The sequence below is a fragment of the Mugil cephalus genome, chromosome 8 (assembly GCF_022458985.1).
Source record: "Mugil cephalus isolate CIBA_MC_2020 chromosome 8, CIBA_Mcephalus_1.1, whole genome shotgun sequence".
In the NCBI taxonomy this organism is placed as follows: domain Eukaryota; kingdom Metazoa; phylum Chordata; class Actinopteri; order Mugiliformes; family Mugilidae; genus Mugil; species Mugil cephalus.
Genome location: NC_061777.1, coordinates 29,981 through 49,349, shown reverse-complemented (window position 1 = coordinate 49,349; position 19,369 = coordinate 29,981). Strand labels below are relative to the sequence as shown.

The following is a 19,369-nucleotide window of genomic DNA, read 5'->3' as shown; positions in this document are numbered from 1 at the left end:
ATATGAATTCTCGCAGTAACTTGACTCTGAGTTTTCCTCTGGTGGTGTCTGGGTGCGGTCCCTTTGTTACAGGGGGGAGGGGAGGGGCGACAGGTGAGTTTACCTGTCGCCCCTCCTCCTCTGAAGATCGTCAGCTGCTCAGTTGGAGCTCAGAGTTGAGTTTGTGTGTGAAGACGCTGTGAAGGTGAGTTTGTTTTTTAGTCTTCATCAGTCACCTGATGTTTGACTGACGGTGTGTTTACTGACTGTGGGGTTTTCCAGTCACCTGTTCAATACAGAGACTCTGAGGATTATTCTGAGGGGGTCACTTCCTGCTTCAGCTGTAGCTCAGACATGCTACACACATGATGCTACACACACGACGCTACACACTGTTAGAATTATTTTTTATTCTTAGAAGTGTGTTAACCAGTTAATCAGGACAGAGAGCTCAAAGGAGATCAAATTCCTTTTAGAAGAATTAATGAACACGGATTCTAGCAACACTCCCACCCCCCACTCCACCAGTCTTGTGTGTTTTAAGTGTCTCTAAATGTGTTTTTATTTTGTTTTCGTTGTATTATTATTGTTGAATGTGTCCTGCTGTTTGATTGTTCTTTGTGAAACCTGAACATGGAGACACTGAAGGTTCATGTTACCTGAGACCAGGGTCTAGCAAGACTCGTCCATTGTTGGGAACCTGGAATATGTGTCAGGAGGACGAACGACCATTAGAGACCAATAGAGACCAGTAGAGACCACTGGAGACCAGTGAAGACTAGTAGAGACTAGTAGTGACAATTGGAGACCAGTAGAGACCATCAGAGACCACTAGAGACCAGTGGAGGAGGATGCCTGGTAACCAGGTGTGTTTTCTGTGGCCCCACACCCTCCAGGTGACATCATGGTTTTCCACCCAGAGTTTGAGCGTGCTCGTCAGAGGGCGGGGCTTCTGGTATGGAGGGTAGAAAACATGGAGCTGGTTCCTGTTCCTGAGAGTATGAATGGAAAGTTCTACAGCGGAGACGCCTACCTGGTCCTGAACAGCATTCAGAACCGGAGAGGAGGGATGCAGTACGACCTGCACTACTGGAGAGGTTAGCATGTAGCATGCAGTACGATCTGCACTACTGGAGAGGTTAGCATGTAGCATGCAGTATGACCTGCACTACTGGAGAGTTTAGCATGTAGCATGACCTGCACTACTGGAGAGCTTAGCATGTAGCGTGTAGTATGACCTGCTCAACTTTAGAGGTTAGCATGTAGCATGACCTGCACTACTGGAGAGCTTAGCATGTAGCGTGTAGTATGACCTGCTCAACTTTAGAGGTTAGCATGTAGCATGTAGTATGACCTGCACTACTGGAGAGGTTAGCATGTAGCGTGTATCATGCATTATGACCTGCACTGTTGGAGAGGTTAGCATGTAGCATGTAGTACGACCTGCACTACTGGAGAGGTTAGCATGTAGCATGTAGTATGACCTGCACTGTTGGAGAGGTTAGCATGTAGCATGTAGTACGACCTGCACTACTATTCCTGTGATTGGTCCTGTCCTGTAATTGTCCTCCAGGTGTCCACTGCTCCCAGGATGAGGCCGGAGCTGCCGCCATCCTCACAGTTCAGATGGACGATTTCCTGAAGGGGGTTCCAGTCCAGTACAGAGAAATCCAAGGCCACGAGTCCAGTACCTTCACCGGGTACTTCAAGACGGGTCTGACATACATGGTAAAGAACCACAGGACCACTAGAGACCAATTGCAGCTACACTGCGCTACCCTTCTAAATCAGAATCAACCAACCACCCAACCCCAACCCCAGTGACATGACTTCCTGTCTGTCTTCATGCAGGAAGGGGGTGTGGCTTCTGGTTTCAACCATGTGGAGACCAATGAGGTGGAGGTTGAGAGGCTGCTGCAGGTCAAAGGTCGACGTGTCGTCAGGGCAACGGAGGTCCCCGTCTCCTGGGACAGTTTTAACCAGGGAGACAGTTTCATCCTGGACTTGGGAGAGGTGAGACAGGTAGAGACAGGTAGAGAGTGAGACAGGTCTGAACACGTCTCTTTGTGCCAACAGGAAATCATCCAGTGGTCCGGTTCCCATAGCAACGGCTTTGAAAAGCTGAAGGCGACCTTGGTTAGTGGTGACATCACTGTTGTTTGATGACATCATCATTGTTTGATTACATCATACCATCATATATGATTGACAGGTGTCTAAAGGTATCCGTGACAACAGGAGTGGGCGGGCCAAGCTCTTGATCTGTGATGAAGGCAATGAGCCAGAGAGGATGCTACAGGTGATACCTTTGACCTCTATCCTCTGACTGACCTGTGACCTCTAACTGACCTCTAACCCTCTGACCTCTGACCTTTAGGTCCTCGGGGAGAAGAGGGACATACCTGAATCTGGTGGTGATGACACCAAGATGGATGCCTCCAACAGGAAGTTGGCTCAGCTCTACAAGGTGACATCTGCAGGTGTCTCTTACCTGGACGGATCAGCTGACGTCCTCTGACCGTCTGTCCTCTCCTTCAGGTGTCCAACGCAGGTGGGGATATGGAGGTAACTATGGTAGCAGAGGAGAGTCCATTCTCCCAGGATGCTTTGCAGTCCAGTGACTGTTTCCTTCTGGACAACGGAACCAACGGACACATCTTTATCTGGAAAGGTCCGAACTTTGTCCTGTGATCTGATTGGTCCGGGAGAAAGGCCCGAACTTTGTCCTGTGATTTGATTGGTCGATGTGTTGTAGGTAAGGACGCTAACCGGGAGGAACGCCAGGCGGTTCTGAACAACTCAGAGAAGTTCATCGAGCTCAAAAACTACCCAGCACATACACAGGTGACCCCTGACCCCCCCCGACCCCCCTCTGACCCCCCCCGACCCCCCTCTGACCCCTGAATCCCTCTGTCCTTTTCTTGTCCTCAGGTCCAAGTCCTCCCTGAACACGGGGAGACACCCCTCTTCAAACAGTTCTTCAAGGACTGGAGGGACCCGGAGGACACTGTCGGCATGGGGACAGCCTATGTGTCCAACAAAATTGCAAAGATAGAGAAGGTAAGCTGGTGAGATAAGGAGTGGACCTGACCCAGAACCTGAACCAGCACTAGAAATAGAACCAGAACCTGAACCAGGACTAGAACCAGAACTATCCTGTTTAATTTCCAGGTGCCATTTGATGTGTCAACACTCCACCAGTCTGAATCCATGGCGGCTCAGTACGGTATGGTGGATGCAGGGGACGGAGACAAACAGGTGGGGACGGTGTAATTTATGAATGTTTCGCTGATCAACATTTAACACTCTCCCTGTCTCTGTCTGTCCTTGTCCCTGTCCTTAGATCTGGCGTATTGAAGGGTCCGATAAGGTTCCGGTGGACCCTGCATCCTTTGGTCAGTTCTTTGGAGGAGACAGTTACATTGTCCTTTATCAGTACCAACACAGAGACAGACAAGGACACATCATCTACATATGGTGAGACATTAATGGGACTGGGACATACACTGTATTTCCAAAAAGGGGGCTCTCAGTGGGTTCCAGCGTGGTACTGTGGTGGGATGCCACCTGAGCAACAAGTCCAGACTCTACATTCCATCTGCATCCCAGCCAAACACCACGTGGTCCATGCAGAGCGTGGGATGCAGTGGTGGAAAGCAGCACCACTGGACTCTAGAGCAGTGGAGACATGGCGGGACATCTGGAAATCTGATGGACCAGTCTGGGTTTGGAGGTTCCCAAGACAACACTACTCCTGGGAACGATAAAGCAAGGCCTATAAAGACCTGGATGCGGAAGAACTGGACTGGTCTGGACAGGTCTTCTCCTCCAACATCACTAATGGGCTTCTAAACCCATGGAAAATCTCCCCAGTTATTACTTATTTTACTTATTACTTATTTTTGTTTTACTTTAATTTAATCTCATTTCATTTTTCTTGTGTTTTTTTTGAGTGTTTACTTCTATGTGCAACAAGGCTATGGTGACAAAATAGTTTCCCTCGTGGATCATGAAAGTCTAAGTGAAGGAAGGTGAAAGAATACTTTTGGAGATATAGTGGATGAGTGAAGATTTGACACCAAGACGCCCCCCGATGGTTGAGTTACAGTCATTTCCTTCCTGTCCTCAGGCAGGGGGTGGAGTCTAGCAAGGACGAGGTTGGGGCGTCAGCCATCTTGGCCATCCAGCTTGATGAAGAACTGGGAGGTAGCGCCGTTCAGGTAGATGGGCTGGGACCCTGGTCTAAGACTGGGACCATTTGACTAGGACCCTGGTCTCAGACTCAGTCTTAATGTACCAGGACATGACAATGTCCTGTCTGACCCCCAGGTCCGGGTGGTTCAGGGCAAAGAGCCGGCCCACCTCATGAGCCTGTTTGGAGGTCAACCTCTGGTGCTGTACAAGGGCGGGACATCCAGAGAGGGTGGACAGTCAGAGCCGGCGGACACTCGGCTGTTTCAGGTGCGTGCCAGTCCATCAGGAGACACCAGAGCAGTGGAGGTAAGGGGACAACCAGAGACGTCATGTCATGTCAGGAAGGCTAGACCAGTTGGTCCAGTTGGTCCCCTCTTTCTCTTTCTCCTTCTCAGGTCACCCCGTCCTCCTCCAGTCTGAACTCCAGTGACGTCTTCGTCCTGGTGTCCCCCTCGGGGTCCTGGATGTGGACAGGGAGCAGCAGCAGTGCGGTTGAGCTAAAGGGAGCTGGACACCTGGCTAGCGTCCTGCAGGTGTCCCCTGTCTCGCTGAAGGAAGGCGAGGAGGACGGTGAGGGGGATGGGTGGTGGTCTCTGAAATGTTAATGAGCAGCTGAGTGATGGAACCTGTCTCTCTGTGGTTACAGATGCATTCTGGGATGCACTGGGAGGAAAGGAAGACTACTGTCAATCTCCACGGCTGGAAAACAAGATGGAGGATCATCCTCCTCGTCTGTTCGCCTGCTCCAACAAGACCGGAAACTTCCTGGTAAGCTTGGTCACATGATCAGAACTTTGTCCCTTGGCGGGGGGTAGGGTGGAGGGGTGGTAGGATGGATGGTGGATGGGTGGAGGTGGGGTGCGGGTTTTTTCTTCCTTGGATTTTCTTTGTGGTTGGGACCTAGTTGGAGGATTTTCTTTATCAGACTTCATTTTGTATTCAGATGGACGAGGTTCCAGGTGAACTGACCCAGGACGACCTCGCATCTGATGATGTCATGATCCTGGATACCTGGCACCAGGTGAGTCTCTGTGTCCTCAATGTGTCCTCACCTGGTCTGTCCTCTCTGTGTCCTCACCTGGTCTGTCCTATCTCAGGTGTTTGTCTGGATCGGTAATGAGGCTCATGAGGAGGAGAAGACAGAGGCCATGCACTCAGGTGAGACAACTAGCAACTAACTAGCTAACAGCTAACAACTCCCTGCTTGCCAAGCTACCTGCTAACAGCTAAAAACTCCTTGCTAACAAAGTTACCTGCTTACAGCTACATGGTAACAACTAACAATTCCCTGCTAACAAAGTTACCTGCTCTCAGCTAAAAACTCCCTGCCACCAAAGTTAGCTAACTAGCAGGTAATAGCTAGCAGCTAAAATCTACCTTTGTGTTTTCCTGCAGCTATGCGATACATCGAGAGCGACCCTGCTGACCGAGACCCTCGGACTCCGATAGTGAAGGTGAAGCAGGGATTTGAACCGCCAACCTTCACTGGCTGGTTCCTAGGGTGGAGCCATGATTTCTGGAGTGTCGATCTGATGACCCGCCTCTGTCAGAGCCTGTGACATCATCACTGACCTCATAAACAAATAAAAGCAGATCACCATGACAACAGATTGACAGTGGGTTGGTTTATTGAAGTGTCTCCGTTCATAAATATCAACGATAAATAACAACAGGTGGAGTCTTTACAGGATGAGATCACGAATAGTTGTCACAATTTAAAATTTTCACCATTGTACAATAAAATCTGAAGAATTCTCTCAAACAACACAAACAAGCGTCTACCTCTGCTCTGTGCTAAACTAGGCTAACACTTCCCCTCTACCGCCATTTGTTTTGCTAAGCTAGGCTAGCCGGAGGAAACCGAAGTTGCTCAGACAGAAATATTGTCTCTTTAAATGATGATCTAATGGAAAGTGCCTAAAAATGAGAAACAGGTCTGAACTAAACACCAGAGACATTCGACCAATCAGAGAGGAATCATGTGATTGGAAAAGCAAACCAGAGCCACAGTTATCCAGAGTGGAACCAGAACTGGGCCTCCATTTAGGCTCTAATCAGGAAGTACCAAATGTAAACAGGATATGATGTCAGAGAAAACATGCATAACAAAACCAGGAAATGATGGGTAACCTAGCGACAGGGTTGACTGACAGGTCTGCATTGGTTGGTGAGTAAGTTGGCCCCACCCCCCTCAGCCAGACAGCCAATAAGAGCTCAGCAGTTGCCGGAGTTCCGGAACTCTCCGTTCTCTGTGATCTGCAGGGAGGACGTGTTGCTAGGAGACAGGCCGTTCCTCTGTGATGTCACAGCGTAGCGTTCCTTGAGCTGAGTCAGAGCCGCCATGAGGCGAGAGTTAGCAGCATCCAGGCTAGCAATCCTCTTCTCCTGAGAGACACACAGGTGGACAGGGACAAGTTAGACAGAGACAGGCAGAGAGACAGGCGAGACATGTGAGACCGGTACCTGTGCCTCTATGATCTTCTGCTTGGAGTCGACCACAGCCTGCATGTCAGAGTGGTCCTTCTTCAACTCCTCCTCTACTGCCATCAACCTGTACACAGAAAGAGTGACAGACAGGTAGAGAGACAGGTAGAGAGAGAGACAGGTGGACAGACAGACAGGTGGACAGTTGACCTGCTTATGATGCTGTTCATCTGCAGGTCCTTGTCATCCTGTAGCCTCCTCAGTCTACTCTCTGTGTCTTCCAGCCGAGCCTGAAACAAACACACTACTGTTGGTCCAGGTGTGGACAGGTGAGGACAGACGAGGACAGGTGTGTCATGGACAGGTGTGGACAGGTGTGGACAGTTGGACCTGGTACTCCTGCAGCATCCGTTGGTTCTGTTGGTCCTGGACCATGAGACGAGCTTCACATTCTTCCTGACGCAGACCTGCAACTCTCAGCTTCTCCTGGAGCAGCGCCACCTCCTGCTGGTACTGGACACACAACCAGGTCGAGGACGTTGGTCAGAATCACTCTATGAACTCTTTAAAGGTCATTAAAAACTAATGTCATTTTAAAAATAACTCCCTGTCGGACTCTCTTATAAAAGGGCTCCCAGCCTCTGGTCTCAGGACCAGAACCTCCTCTAGAGGGGACCTCTTTGGTCTGAAGGCCAGTCAGATCGGGACCAGTCCTCCTCTCTCCATGAGGGAGTGTCCCAAATTAAATCAGACCAGTCTCTATCTTCTTACTGATGTTCTGTCTGTGATGTCTCTGGTTGGACCTATTGTCCTGTTCTGTGTTACCTGTCCAGGGACTGAGGATGACTTAGACCTGGGGTGGGGACCCAAACCGATGGAAAGATAAAGTAGGGACCCCCTACCAACTATATGTGTTCTATATTAAACTTGGCCTTGTGCTATTTATAAATATTCAATTCAATTCAATTCATTTCAATTTTATTTATAAAGCACATTTCATGCACAAGGCTCAATGTGCTTTACAAGAGGTAAACATAGTTACAATACAAACATTTTCACCACATACACACTTAAACTCACACAACCACACATGCACACATACAGCTCAGCAGAACACTTTTGAAAAAGGATTTTTAGAGTTTTTAATCTGTTTTTAAAGATGGCTCCTGATGTGGATGTGTAACTGTGTCAGGCAAGGTGTTCTATGTTTGTGGGGCATTTATACTAAAAGCTGCCTCCCCTTCTTTGGATCTGGTGCGAGGGATGAGTAAATGGCTGCTGCCTGTTGACCGAAGTGTTGTTGCTGGGGTGTAAGTGATGAGCATATCTGTGATGTACTGAGGTGCTCGACCATGTCGTGCTTTATAAACCAGGAGCAGTATTTTGAAATTGATTCTTGTCCTAACAGGTAACCAGTGTAAAGATTTAAGGGGGTGATGTGTTGATATTTTTTGGTACCAGTCAGAATATGTGCAGCTGCATTTTGAATTAGTTGTAACCTCTGAATACTTGAATTCGGGAGCCCAGTGAATAAACCTTTACACTAATCTAATCTACTTGTTATAAATGCGTGGATTCATTTTTCCAAGTCTGATTTTGACAGAAAGCCCCTCAATTTGGAGATATTTTTGAGATGATAAAAAGATGATCTTGTAATGTGATTGATATGACGTCTGAAATTTAGATTGCTGTCGATAATTACGCCCAGATTCCTTGCTTCAGTTTTGCTATGAAGAGGGAGAGAGTTGAGATGTTCTGAGATTTTCAGTCTCTGAGCCTGTGCACCAAAGATGATTATTTCTGTTTTGTCTTTGTTTAGTTGTAAAAAGTTTTCTGACATCCATTGATTCATATCTTTGATACACTGAGTGAGGGATATTATGGGTGACAGGTCATCTGGGTGTAGTGAAATGTAAAGTTGCGAATCATCTGCATAATTATGGTAACTAAGATTATGTTTGTGTATGACATGAGAGAGTGGAAGCATGTAGAGATTGAATAGCAGTGGTCCAAGAATTGACCCTTGAGGTACCCCACACGTAATGTTCCTTTTGTTTGAACTGAATTCACCAATGGAGACATAAAACTGCCGATCATAAAGGTTGGTTCTGAACCAATTTAGAACTGGGCCAGACAAGCCAACCCACCTTTCAAGCCTTTCCAATAAGATTTTGTGGTCAACGCTGTCAAACGCAGAGCTAAGATCAAGTAGAACAAGAATCGAGATTTTTTTGGAGTCTGTGTTTATACGTAGATCATTTAAAATTTTAATAATATATATAATTATTATCATTCTGCATTCAATGTTAAGCCATTCGAATAATACAGGTTCAAATTTCAAACATGTACAACAGTAGGGGGACATGCAACTGCCATAAACATATATACTTTTACCGGGGAACCTGACAGAGTCAGCGTGTAATATGCAGCCTCGTGATTGGACCAGCAGCAATAGGGGCGGGTCCTACGGGAGGCTTAGATTGACAGGTCTTGGCTAGTGTGACTGTTGAGACAACTCCTGTATCGCTGAATGATTGAAGTACCGACTGAAACCTCCATTCATCCCTTCACTGAAATATATTGGATCCATGTACATGTGCATTTAAATAAATTTAAATTTTTCGGAGAAATTTAAAAATATATATGAAAAATGTATAGATGTTCATTAATGTCCCTATCAGATAAATTAATAAAATAAAATAAAGACCAGGGTAGACCCAGTCAGAACCAGTTAGACCCAGTTAGATCCAGTTAGACCCAGGAAGAGCCATCAGAACCAGAACCAGCTCTCACCTTCTCCACCAAGGCGTCGTCGTGGCGTTCGTCTTCCTCACCATAGGAGGCGGCGTTCATGTTGAGGAGCCAGGCGGCGGTCCGGTCCAAGGCGCAGGGAGATGGAGCCTGGAGAAAGAGAGAAAACGGTTGGACCTGGTCCTGATCTGGGTCTGACCTGGTCCAGTTGTTGTTGCTATGGTGACTGTGTTCAGGTTACCTTGGCGACAGGCCGCTGTTTCTCCGGGCTGTCCCCTTTGGATGAGGACGACGTCTGTCTGAGTCGGGACTGGCCACTGCTCGGCCAATCAGGGCTCGATGACATCATACTGCCAGAGGCGGGGCGTGGAGGGAAGGCTCCGCCTCCACTTCCACCTCCGCTGAGCATGCTCGGAGGCGTGCGGCCTCGAGGAGGCCCTGGTGGAGCTGAGGAAGGGGGGGGTGGCTGATCGATCCGTCTCTGAGGACCCGTGGAGTTCTGCCGTGGGGGGGCGGAGTTACCTGAGGAGTAACAGTTGACCAGTCAGAGCGACCCTTTAAAAGCAAACTGAGGAAGTACAGAAGGACCACTTATTGAGCCTTAAACATTTTAAAAGTGTATCTAGTCTATAAATCCCTTCATGGTCTGCCCCCCTCCTCAGTTAAACCCATAAGAACCAGTTAGACCCATGTAAAACCATCAGCACCAGTTAGACCCCAGTAGACCCAGTATAATGTAGGGCTAATGTAGGCCGGTTCATACCGAATACCGGTATTTTTTCCGTTATGATATGAATTTTCAATATACCAATATACCACCTTGGCCCCTTCTTAAAAATGGTTTGGTCCACGGTTTGTTCTTCCGCATGTGAATTAAGTGATTGAACTCCAGCAGGCAGAAGAAGGTTTATTTAAGTTGATGCCCCAAAAAACACAAATCTGAGCACCAGAAAAGACTTGAGAGGGAGGCCAGGAGTAGGAGCAGCAGAGCAGGGACCAGGATGCCCGAGCCTACTGGTCATTAGGTGAGAGGAGGGCTACAATAGAAGACCAGTGAGCATCAAGGCCACGGTCCAGAATGAAACATCACAGATCCAAGAGTACATCAAGAAAATGGCCGCAAATGATGAGCTGCTAAGAGTCTTTCTATCTGTCTATCTAAATAAATACCAATAAGTGTGTTCAATACCCTTTCCCTGTGTCATTTTACATTATTACGCATAACTTAATTTCTGAACTCATTTGTTTTGGTTTATTTCTATGTATAGATTACTGGGGTTCTTAGCAACATCTGGTGAAAATTTCATGCCAGTATCACCTTTAGAAATATGTTTACAATGAAAAAGTGTGATGTGTTTAACACTTATTTTACCTGTTGTAAATAAATCACATCATTAGATGGGGCTACCTAGGTCTGATTTTACTCATTTAAACGATTAAACTCTTTAATCAGATTAATCATGATGATGGAGTAATCTTGGGTTAATTTTAAAAGCCCTAAATACAATAAATAGATGGACTGGTACCTCCCAGCGTCTCATTGAGAGACAGAGCTCGTCTGGAGTATTCTTCACCGCTGCTGCTGCTCGACATGGCTGACATCCTCTCCCCCCTCTCCCCCCCGCCCAGCCCCACCGACATCTGGGTAAGAAACGCCGGTTTGGTTGCCATGGCGTTCCTGTCCTCAGGGTTTCCCTGCGACCCCACTGAGCCATCCGACGGTGTGGCGTCACTCTGCTGTGGTTGCCGTGGCGATGTGGTGGTCATGTGATAGACAGGGTTTTGAAAAGAGAGGGGGAGGAGCCCCGTTCGCCGCTGCCATTGGCCATCGTCGAGGCCGTCGCTAGGGGAGGAGTCCTGCAGGTCCACCAGAGACAGGCTACGGTTCTCATTGGTCAGCTCCAGCCCCTCCCTCCGCCCCTCATTGGTCAGTTCAAAAGCTGCCTCATTCTCATTGGGCTCCGAGTAGGAGGAGCTTGCAGCCGGAGACCCCTGCAGGCCTATAGGAAGGGACAGATCAACAGGTCAGAGGTCACTGGTCAATGGACTCGGAAGCTGATTGGCTGAAGATGAGTCACCTGATGCAGGCTGTAGGCTGGACCCTTTGGTCACGAAGAACAGATCCTTGTTCTCAGGAGTTGGAGATGGGAGTCTGGTGAAGTCCACCAAGCTGCAAGAAGAGAAGGAACACGTCACAACCAAGAAGTAACACATCACAACCAGGAAGTAACAGCAGGAAGTAGCACGTCAAAACAAAGAAGTAACACATCACAACCAGGAAGTAACACCAGGAAGTAACATGTCACAACCAGGAAGTAGCATGTCACATCCAGAAAGTAACACCAGGAAGTAACACTTCACAACCAGGAAGTAACACATCACAACCAGGAAGTAACACATCACAACCAGGAAGAAGCACTGCCGTGGTGCAGCTACAGGCGTGAATGACTAACCCTCCATCCAGCCCCACACCACCCTGCAGACCAACCGACGGATTACAGGGTGCCAACGGCGGAGACAGGGGCGGGGACAGAGGGGGCGGGGACAGAGGGGGCGGCGAGACCACACGATGAGTCTCCGGAGAAGAAACAGACATGGCGCCAGCGCTGGTCACACCACCCGGGTTAGCAAGGGCCGCCGAAACCTCTCTGAGGATCCGAGGAAGAGGACCAAGTTTCGACAGACATGACTGTAGAAAGAGAGACAGATAGGTAGAAAGAGGTGTTAGGTGTTAGTCAGCTGTCAGTCAGCTGTTAGCCAGGTGTTAGTCAGCTGTCAGTTAGCTGTTAGCTAGGTATTAGCCAGCTGTCAGCCAGCTGACTGTCAACTGTTAGCCAGCTGTCAGTCAGCTGTTAGCCAGCTGACTATCAGCTTTTAGCCAGGTGACAGTCAGCTGTTAGAAGGTATTACCTGGTCGATCTCAGTGAGCAGGGTGTGGAGGCTGGACAGTTCTCTGCCGAGGTCGATGTATCCGTCGAAGCCGGCCGTGTGGTTGAGTCCATCGGGGTTGGAGATCTCCTGGAGGAAGCGCTGCATGCTGCTCCACTGCCGTTCCACAAAGTCATTCATGAACAACATGTACTCCTCTTTAGTGCCGAACCTGCAGTGACAGATAAGTCAACACACCTGGCCCAGGTAGCCATGTATCCGGGTTTACCTGTCCGGAGGACGTACTTGCTGAAGTTGGCGAGGTTCTGGATGACCTTGGCGATGAGTGTCAGGGTGCGAGCCGTGCGCTCATCTGGAAACTCCTGCATCAGGTCGAAGAGCGAGGGCGACATCACGGCCGGACACAGGAAGCGCAGGAACAACGAGGCGCTAATCAAACGCTCGCTGATGTCTGGTCGTCCCCGGTTACCACACTCCTGTCGCCACGATGCAAACACCTCCTTCAGCTCACGGGGGAACACCCTGAAGGGGGGTATTAGTAGTAACTGTGTAGTAGTAGCTGTGTAATATTAGTTGTGTAGTAGTAGAAATTTTGTAGTATTAGCTGTATAATATGAGTAATTGTGTAAGAGTAGCTGTGTAGTATTAGTTGTGTAGTAGTAGTTGTGTAGTAGTAGCTGTGTTGTAGTAGTAGTAGTTGTGTAGTAGTAGCTGTGTAATAGGAGTAGCTGTGTAATATTAGTTGTGTAGTAGTAGTTGTGTAGTGGTAGTTGTGTAGTAGTAGCTGTGTAATAGGCGTAGCTGTGTAGTACCGGTATGAATCGAGGATCTTGCAGAAGGCCAGTTCACAGCACATCCTCAGGTTGGCCTGATGCTCCGAGAGGTCAGAGGTTGCACAACGAGATGGGTCGACCTCACAGTTCTCATCAGACTCATAGAGAGCTTTGATGAATTCACCTGAACACACACACATACAGGTAAAGACAGTACCAGAGAACAGTTAACAGAACTGTGGCATCTCAGGTGTCTCAGGTGTCTTTCTGTGGGCAGTACCGAGGGCGTCCTGCAGGTACTTCTGCCCAATCAGCTTCAAGTATTCCTCGATACTTTTTGTTGCCAGCGTGTTCTCTCTGAAGATCAGCTGGTCGTTGTCACGGCAACGGTCCACCTCTGACATCATCAGGTCGGTCAGGAAGTCCTGCAGAGACAAAAACGGTGATCATTGCGTCCAGCGTCCAGCGTCCCGGCGGGACAGGGCCCTTACCTTGGCCTTGCCGGTGCTGTGGAGGATGTGGACGAGGACGGACGCCAGCTCCTCTTTGGCTCTGAGGCTGATGGACGTCTCCAGGGTGGAGCAGAGCAGGAGGTAGTTGGAGCTGATGTACTCAGCAAACTCCTTGTACTGCTCCATGGGCAGGATGAGGACGCTCTGGTAACGGGCCTTGACCCGCACCGTGGGCACCGAGGACTTCCCTGGGGGGACAGGGTGGGACATCAGGAGACAGAGTGACACAGAGTGGGACATCAGGAGACAGGTTAGGACTAGTCCTACCTCGGCTGGTACTAGGCGTGCTCACTGAGTACCACTTCTCCACTAGTTGTCTTCCGGTCACCATGGCAACGGGGACGTTGACCAGGCCGACGTAGCTGCTCTTGTCCTTCTTCCTCTTCCTGTCCGTGTCCTTGTAGAGGTGCAGCGTGATGGACGCGATGGACGGGACGCTGCTGAAGTCAAAGCGCTCGCCCCAGAAGACGTTGTCTGTCTTCAGTTTACAGGACGTCCTTGCGTAGAGACAGTCATCCAGACACAGCTCACAGAAGTACCTGGAGGGGACAGGACATTACTGGAGGACAAGTCTCTTAGGACATGTCTACCAGGACATGTGGTGCCTGCGTGTCCGCCTACCGTTTCTTGGCCGGTAGGTCCTTGGCCTCGACCACCCACACCGTGAGGACGTTCTCCAGCCTGCGACTGTTGTCCTTGTTGGGGTGGACGGCTCGTCTCAGGTTCTCCATCCATTTGTCTCTTTCTGCTGCCGAGCGACACGAGAAACACTTGGTGCCCGTTGAGGTCGTTACCTAGGAGACACGGACAGGTCATCACCACGGAAACGCCAGGCGGGCATGTCCCCGTGAGACGGCGAGTTACCTCAAAGCAGTAGTCCTGTCCCAGCAGGGACGAGTGGACGGGTTTGATGATCACTGATTGGTCCATCCTGAGCTCCAGGGACAAAACACAGCCGGCGCTTAGCAACGATTCCTGGCTACCGCAACGCAGCCGGCGCATCACACACCTGGACAGACGGGGGACACCTGGTTATACCACCTGGTTAGCTGGGGACGGACATGGACGAGACGTCACTGAGACGGACGCCTTCATCAGTTCTTTATCGACTCCCCCTCTGAATCTCTGATGGTGGTTTCTAAAACAGGGATCAGAGCTGGAGTCAGTAAACTGGTCTCTGGGTCCTGGTCTCTGGTTTCTAGGTCCTGGTCTCTGGTCTCTAGGTCCTGGTCTCAGGTCTGTGGGTCCTGGTCTCAGGTCTCTGGTCTCTGGTCTCTGGGTCCTGGTCTCAGGTCTCTGGGTCCTGGTCTGTGGGTCTCTGGTCTCTGGTCTCTGGGTCATGGTCTCAGGTCTGTGGGTCCTGGTCTCTGGTCTCTGGGTCATGGTCTCAGGTCTGTGGGTCCTGGTCTCTGGTCTCTGGTCTGTGGGTCCTGGTCCCGGTTGTCCTCCCTGATCAGTGGTTTTCTGTTCAGTCCCTTGAGTTCCCTTCACATTGTCCATGGTGTGAAATGTTCTTCCTTCCACTATTAAACACAGCCCTGAGTTCTACTGCTGCTTTTCTTCCAAACGTTTCTCCATCAATCAGGATTTATTTCTTCCTGGTAGAACATGGTTCTCCACTGTCCTTCCAGTCTGGAATAAAGGTCTTAAGCCAGTTTCAGTAGTTTCTAGATGTTTGATTTGACCGTTTTCCACCAGACTAACATCTCCTCCACCAGACTAACATCTCCTCCTCCAGACTAACATCTCCTCCACCAGACTAACATCTCCTCCTCCAGACTAACATCTTCTCCTCCTCCAGACTAACATCTCCTCCTCCAGACTAACATCTTCTCCTCCTCCAGACTAACATCTTCTCCTCCTCCAGACTAACATCTCCTCCTCCAGACTAACATCTTCTCCTCCTCCACAGGATGTGGAAGAAACGAGAAGCTGCTCATTGCATCAGTTAGCCTCTCACAGAGGGCTAATACTATGTGACGTTAGCTAATGTGCAGCGTAGCCACATGCTACCAGAGCAGCTAACACACACACACACACACACACACACACACACACACACACACACACACACACACTTATGTAAATGAGCACAAGGCTGCAGCAGATCTGAGGACAAAGGCAGTTAAAGACGATCGGACTCACCGAGCATCCTGAATGAATGAGGAGGAGGAGGAGGAGGAGGAGGAGGAGGAAGGGGGAGGGGGGTTATGAATCCATGCTCTCCTTCACCAACGAACGGGGGGAAGGTAGAAGAAAGATGGAGGAGCTGCTGATCCTGGTGCTGTTTGGTTTAAGGACTGAGGACACGTCTGTCCTCCCGTCTGTCTCTGTATGTCTCTGTCTGTCCTCCCGTCTGTCTCCGTATGTCTGTTAGCTCGTCCTGATGCTACAGCAGCTAGTGCTCTGCCTCTGTCTCTGCCTCTGTAGCCCCTCCCCTGCAGAGACCCCCCCCCCCCGGTAGAGAACACGTATGTGACATGTTGTTCTACATGTGGATATTGCAGAGCTGCAGCAGAGGAACATGAGAACATACATGTTCCATGAACCTGCTTCTTCTACATGCTACAGTCAGTCACAGGACGTTCTACGTTCTACGTTCTATATTCTATGTTCTATGTTCTACTCCCTGTGTCATTGAGAGTTTTCTCTTATTTTTACTACTTAGATACAAACTGAAGACATCAGATCTGTGGAAATAAAATGTTAAATAACTCTAAATGTGTTTTATATTTTCGGTTCCTCAGAGGACGCCCTTAGCTTTGTGGAGAACCCTGTTCCTTCTCTCCATGAGCTCCAGGATGTATTGTAATGGTTCCAGTCGACAGCTGAGCCTTGTAGAGGTTCTAGTCTTCTTAGTGGGTCTGGTTCTCAGTTCATATCAGCTTAGTGAGGAGGAAGCATAGTCCATCACTACTTTAAGAACTGCGTGGTTCTGGTTCTGTGCCTGGCTCTGGCTCTGTATCTGGTTGTGGTTCTGGTTCTGTAACAGTTTCTGGATCTAGTTCTGGTTCTGAGTGTCACCTGGTATCAGCGGTTCCCATGGGATCCGTCTTCGTGCTGCTCTGACGAGAAAGTTTGGGCTGAGATCGAGTTCGACGAAGAGACTGTTTCAACCTCCGAGACAGAAAACTCTGAGGAAGAGGAGGAGGAAGAGGAGGAGGAAGAGGAGGGAGAGGAGGAGTTTAACCTCAGTGTTTCAGACCTTTAAGTGTCTTTTAAGCGTCTTCATGGACCATAAAGTTCATTTCTAGGGTTCCGGCTGTGGAACCGGGGTTGGAACCTGCTGGAGCTCTGTCTCTGTATTTATCTGTGTTTATTTAGTAATGATCAGTCTGACCTACAGGTGGCGCCACTAATCAGTATCTGTTGCCACGGTAACGGGGAGGGGGGCTCACCGTCACTCTGGTGGTGGGCGTGTCTGAGGCGGGACCACTGGGCATGCTCAGTCTGCGCATCCCCCTCTCTGGAGCATCTGCAACAGACACAGTGCATCATGGGAGTCACTGTAGTTTGAAGCAGCAGTTGCCATAGCACCGGCAGTGGAAGTGCAGGGGTTGCCATGGTGACAAGCAAAGGCGAAGGAGGAAACAATTAAAACAATTAAGACAAATAAAATATTTAAAATAAACATTTTCTGTCTTGATTTATGTTGGGCTCCACTGAGCAGGAGACGATCCTTTCACCCAGCTCTTCCTCTGACCTTTGACCCTCAGGACGTCCCGTGTCCACAGCAGCTGTCTGCCACTGCGTTGCCATGGTAACCGGCCTCAGATATTATGGGATTATATATTATGGGATTATTATAGTGACATGAAGATTAAACAGACGACTTCATCTCTGCAGCAGAGACATCTCTCCTCCTTACCGTCCCAGTCCTCCACGTCCAACTCTACATCCATCATCTGGGTCTCCGTCCTCCTGTCTGTCTCTCTCCTCCTGTCTCCTGTCTGTCTCTGTCCTCCTGTGTCTTTGTCTCTGTCCTCCTCCCTCTCTTTCCTCCTGTTTCTGTCTGTCTCTGCCCTCCTGTCTCTGTCCTTACCTTTGTGGGCGGGGCAAGGAGCTGCTGATGTCACATGGAGCGTGTATCTTAGTAACCAGACGGTACAAGACTCCGCCCTCTCAGCCAGAAGCAGAGGATGAACCTGAAACAAGAACAATTAACATTTATAATCATAAATAAGACCAGTCAACATAATCATAATAAATAATAATAATAATAATAATGTTGGACATGTCTCGTACCTCCAGGTCGTCTAACATCAGCAGCTGCGTCTCTGATAGGACACAGAACATGGTCCTCCAGACGTCAGGCTCCGCCCTCCGGCCACAGGACAACCAATGGATGGAGGCAGAGTTCAGCTCTGAGACAGCAAGGGACACATGGGGACATGTATCTCACTGAGGGACATGTGTCTCTTACTGAGGGACATGTGTCTCTGACTCACCGATCACATTCATCCAGCCCAGATGTTGACACCTTGACAGGTGTTTGACCAACGTCTCCATGGCAACGGGCAGGAGACACCCCTGAGACAGACATGAAGACAACCACAGACATGAGGACAGGTGGACAAACACAGACATACAACATAGACAAATGGACAGGAGACACCCCTGAAACATGGACATGAGGACATGTAAACTTACGGACAGGTAGAGGTTCGTCTCCTCAGTTGTCACATTGTCAGACGTTGTCTGTCCCCACCTGTCCACAGAGTCTCCAGTGACCCCGTCAGTGACCACCTGTCTCTGTCTGTCTCCACTAGTGTGTCTCTGTTTCGCTGTCTGTCTCCACCTGTCCTAATGTCCACAGAGACCCTGTCTCTTTCTCTCTGTCTCCGTGTGGACACCTGAGTGGTTTGCTTCCTCGTTAACTCCTTAATTGTCTTAAGGGATTATCACCTGTCACTCTCACTGACACGTCTGTCCCAGTCTGTCCCTGGAGACAAACGTCCTCCGTCTGTATCTGGAGACAAACGTCCTCAGTCTGTCTCTGGAGACAAATGTCCTCAGTCTGTATCTGGAGACAAATGTCCTCACTTCTCCAGTAAACACACTCACACACTGAGGTCAAAGGTCAAAGATCTTTTAATCTGAGCAGCAGCTGATTGGTCACATGATCAAAACAAACATACAAGAGACCAATGGGAGGAAGGGAGGGGGTTACCGTGGCAACGAGCTGCAGATTTAAAGTGACATGTCTCAGAGACGTTAGCGCTGTTAGCACTGTTAGCATTTCTCATTCAAACCAACGGATGGAGCCGTGTGATTGGAGGGCTGTGATGCTGATTGCATAGATCCTGAATGAGACACTAGTGCAATAAAACAGGAAGTAGCTGAAGGCAGCAACGCACGGCATTCTGGGAAACCGAGCCTTGAAGGTATTAATAGTTTTATTGATCTGTGATCATCATGTTACAGAGGACATTAGGAGGACACTTTCAATGTCAGGTGTCCTTCAAGGGACAAACAGGACAAACACTTCACAAGTGAACATGTGACCTGTGACTGGACAGATGAGGGGACAGATGATGTGTTGACAGCTTGGGTCTCTATGTATTGACAGATGAGAGGAAAAAAGCTTCAAGTGAACAGTCTTGAGGTCATCTAACTGTAACAATCAACGGCAAAGTAACACGTCAATGAGTCAACACGTCAATGAGTCAACACGTCAACACGTCAACACATCAATGAGTCAACACGTCAATGAGTCAACACGTCAATGAGTCAACACATCAATGAGTCAACACGTCAATGAGTCAACACGTCAATGAGTCAACACGTCAATGAGTCAACACGTCAACACATCAACACGTCAATGAGTCAACACGTCAACACGTCAAC

The 19,369-nt window shown here is 49.1% G+C and overlaps 2 protein-coding genes across 6 annotated transcripts; one reads left to right on the top strand and one right to left on the bottom strand.

The window, feature by feature from the left end:
- Positions 1-76: 76 nt before the first annotated feature.
- Positions 77-5,781, top strand: LOC125012077 (gelsolin-like). 3 transcript variants are annotated; one of them, XM_047591704.1, is made up of 19 exons: positions 77-184; positions 876-1,076; positions 1,553-1,707; positions 1,831-1,992; positions 2,056-2,115; positions 2,192-2,278; positions 2,357-2,446; positions 2,518-2,650; positions 2,735-2,823; positions 2,911-3,039; positions 3,151-3,237; positions 3,323-3,456; positions 4,109-4,199; positions 4,309-4,479; positions 4,569-4,743; positions 4,820-4,941; positions 5,117-5,194; positions 5,271-5,331; positions 5,569-5,781. In XM_047591704.1, exons 2-19 carry the CDS (start codon positions 884-886, stop codon positions 5,730-5,732), a joined length of 2,181 nt encoding a protein of 726 aa, XP_047447660.1. In that variant the 5' UTR covers positions 77-184; positions 876-883; the 3' UTR covers positions 5,733-5,781. The 3 variants fall into 3 exon arrangements, with proteins under 3 accessions (XP_047447660.1, XP_047447662.1, XP_047447661.1); XM_047591706.1 differs by lacking the exons at positions 77-184; positions 876-1,076 and adding an exon at positions 1,340-1,349; XM_047591705.1 differs by lacking the exons at positions 77-184; positions 876-1,076 and adding an exon at positions 1,421-1,438.
- A 2-nt stretch (positions 5,782-5,783) lies between these two features.
- LOC125012076 (disabled homolog 2-interacting protein-like) lies at positions 5,784-18,371 on the bottom strand. Of its 3 annotated transcripts, none has more exons than XM_047591701.1 (23): positions 18,173-18,371; positions 17,971-18,052; positions 17,768-17,886; positions 17,391-17,667; positions 16,921-16,997; positions 16,547-16,656; positions 14,387-14,531; positions 14,144-14,316; positions 13,790-14,061; positions 13,502-13,710; positions 13,291-13,435; positions 13,050-13,194; positions 12,523-12,759; positions 12,259-12,448; positions 11,802-12,037; positions 11,427-11,518; positions 10,875-11,348; positions 9,590-9,870; positions 9,391-9,498; positions 6,988-7,110; positions 6,808-6,887; positions 6,637-6,724; positions 5,784-6,558 (listed from the first exon to the last, which is right to left on the bottom strand). In XM_047591701.1, exons 2-23 carry the CDS (start codon positions 18,029-18,031, stop codon positions 6,388-6,390), a joined length of 3,813 nt encoding a protein of 1,270 aa, XP_047447657.1. In that variant the 5' UTR covers positions 18,032-18,052; positions 18,173-18,371; the 3' UTR covers positions 5,784-6,387. The 3 variants fall into 3 exon arrangements, with proteins under 3 accessions (XP_047447657.1, XP_047447658.1, XP_047447659.1); XM_047591702.1 differs by having other exon boundaries at positions 17,565-17,667; positions 18,173-18,368; XM_047591703.1 differs by lacking the exons at positions 16,547-16,656; positions 16,921-16,997; positions 17,391-17,667; ... (1 more) ...; positions 17,971-18,052; positions 18,173-18,371 and adding an exon at positions 15,668-15,949.
- Between the last annotated feature and the right edge of the window lie 998 nt (positions 18,372-19,369).

Bases quoted from the DNA above. Each gene is read 5' to 3' on its own strand.
- LOC125012077 (XM_047591704.1), top strand. From the start codon at position 884: ATGGTTTTCCACCCAGAGTTTGAGCGTGCTCGTCAGAGGGCGGGGCTT. The intron at 3,238-3,322 runs GTGGGGACGGTG...CCCTGTCCTTAG, and splicing joins CAGGGGACGGAGACAAACAG to ATCTGGCGTATTGAAGGGTC. The intron at 3,457-4,108 runs GTGAGACATTAA...TCCTGTCCTCAG, and splicing joins GGACACATCATCTACATATG to GCAGGGGGTGGAGTCTAGCA.
- LOC125012076 (XM_047591701.1), bottom strand. From the start codon at position 18,031: ATGGAGACGTTGGTCAAACACCTGTCAAGGTGTCAACATCTGGGCTGG. The intron at 14,532-16,546 runs GTGACACTCAGA...CCGTCTGTCCAG, and splicing joins ATGGGAACCGCTGATACCAG to GTGTGTGATGCGCCGGCTGC. The intron at 14,062-14,143 runs GTAGGCGGACAC...TGTCCCCTCCAG, and splicing joins GACCTACCGGCCAAGAAACG to GTACTTCTGTGAGCTGTGTC.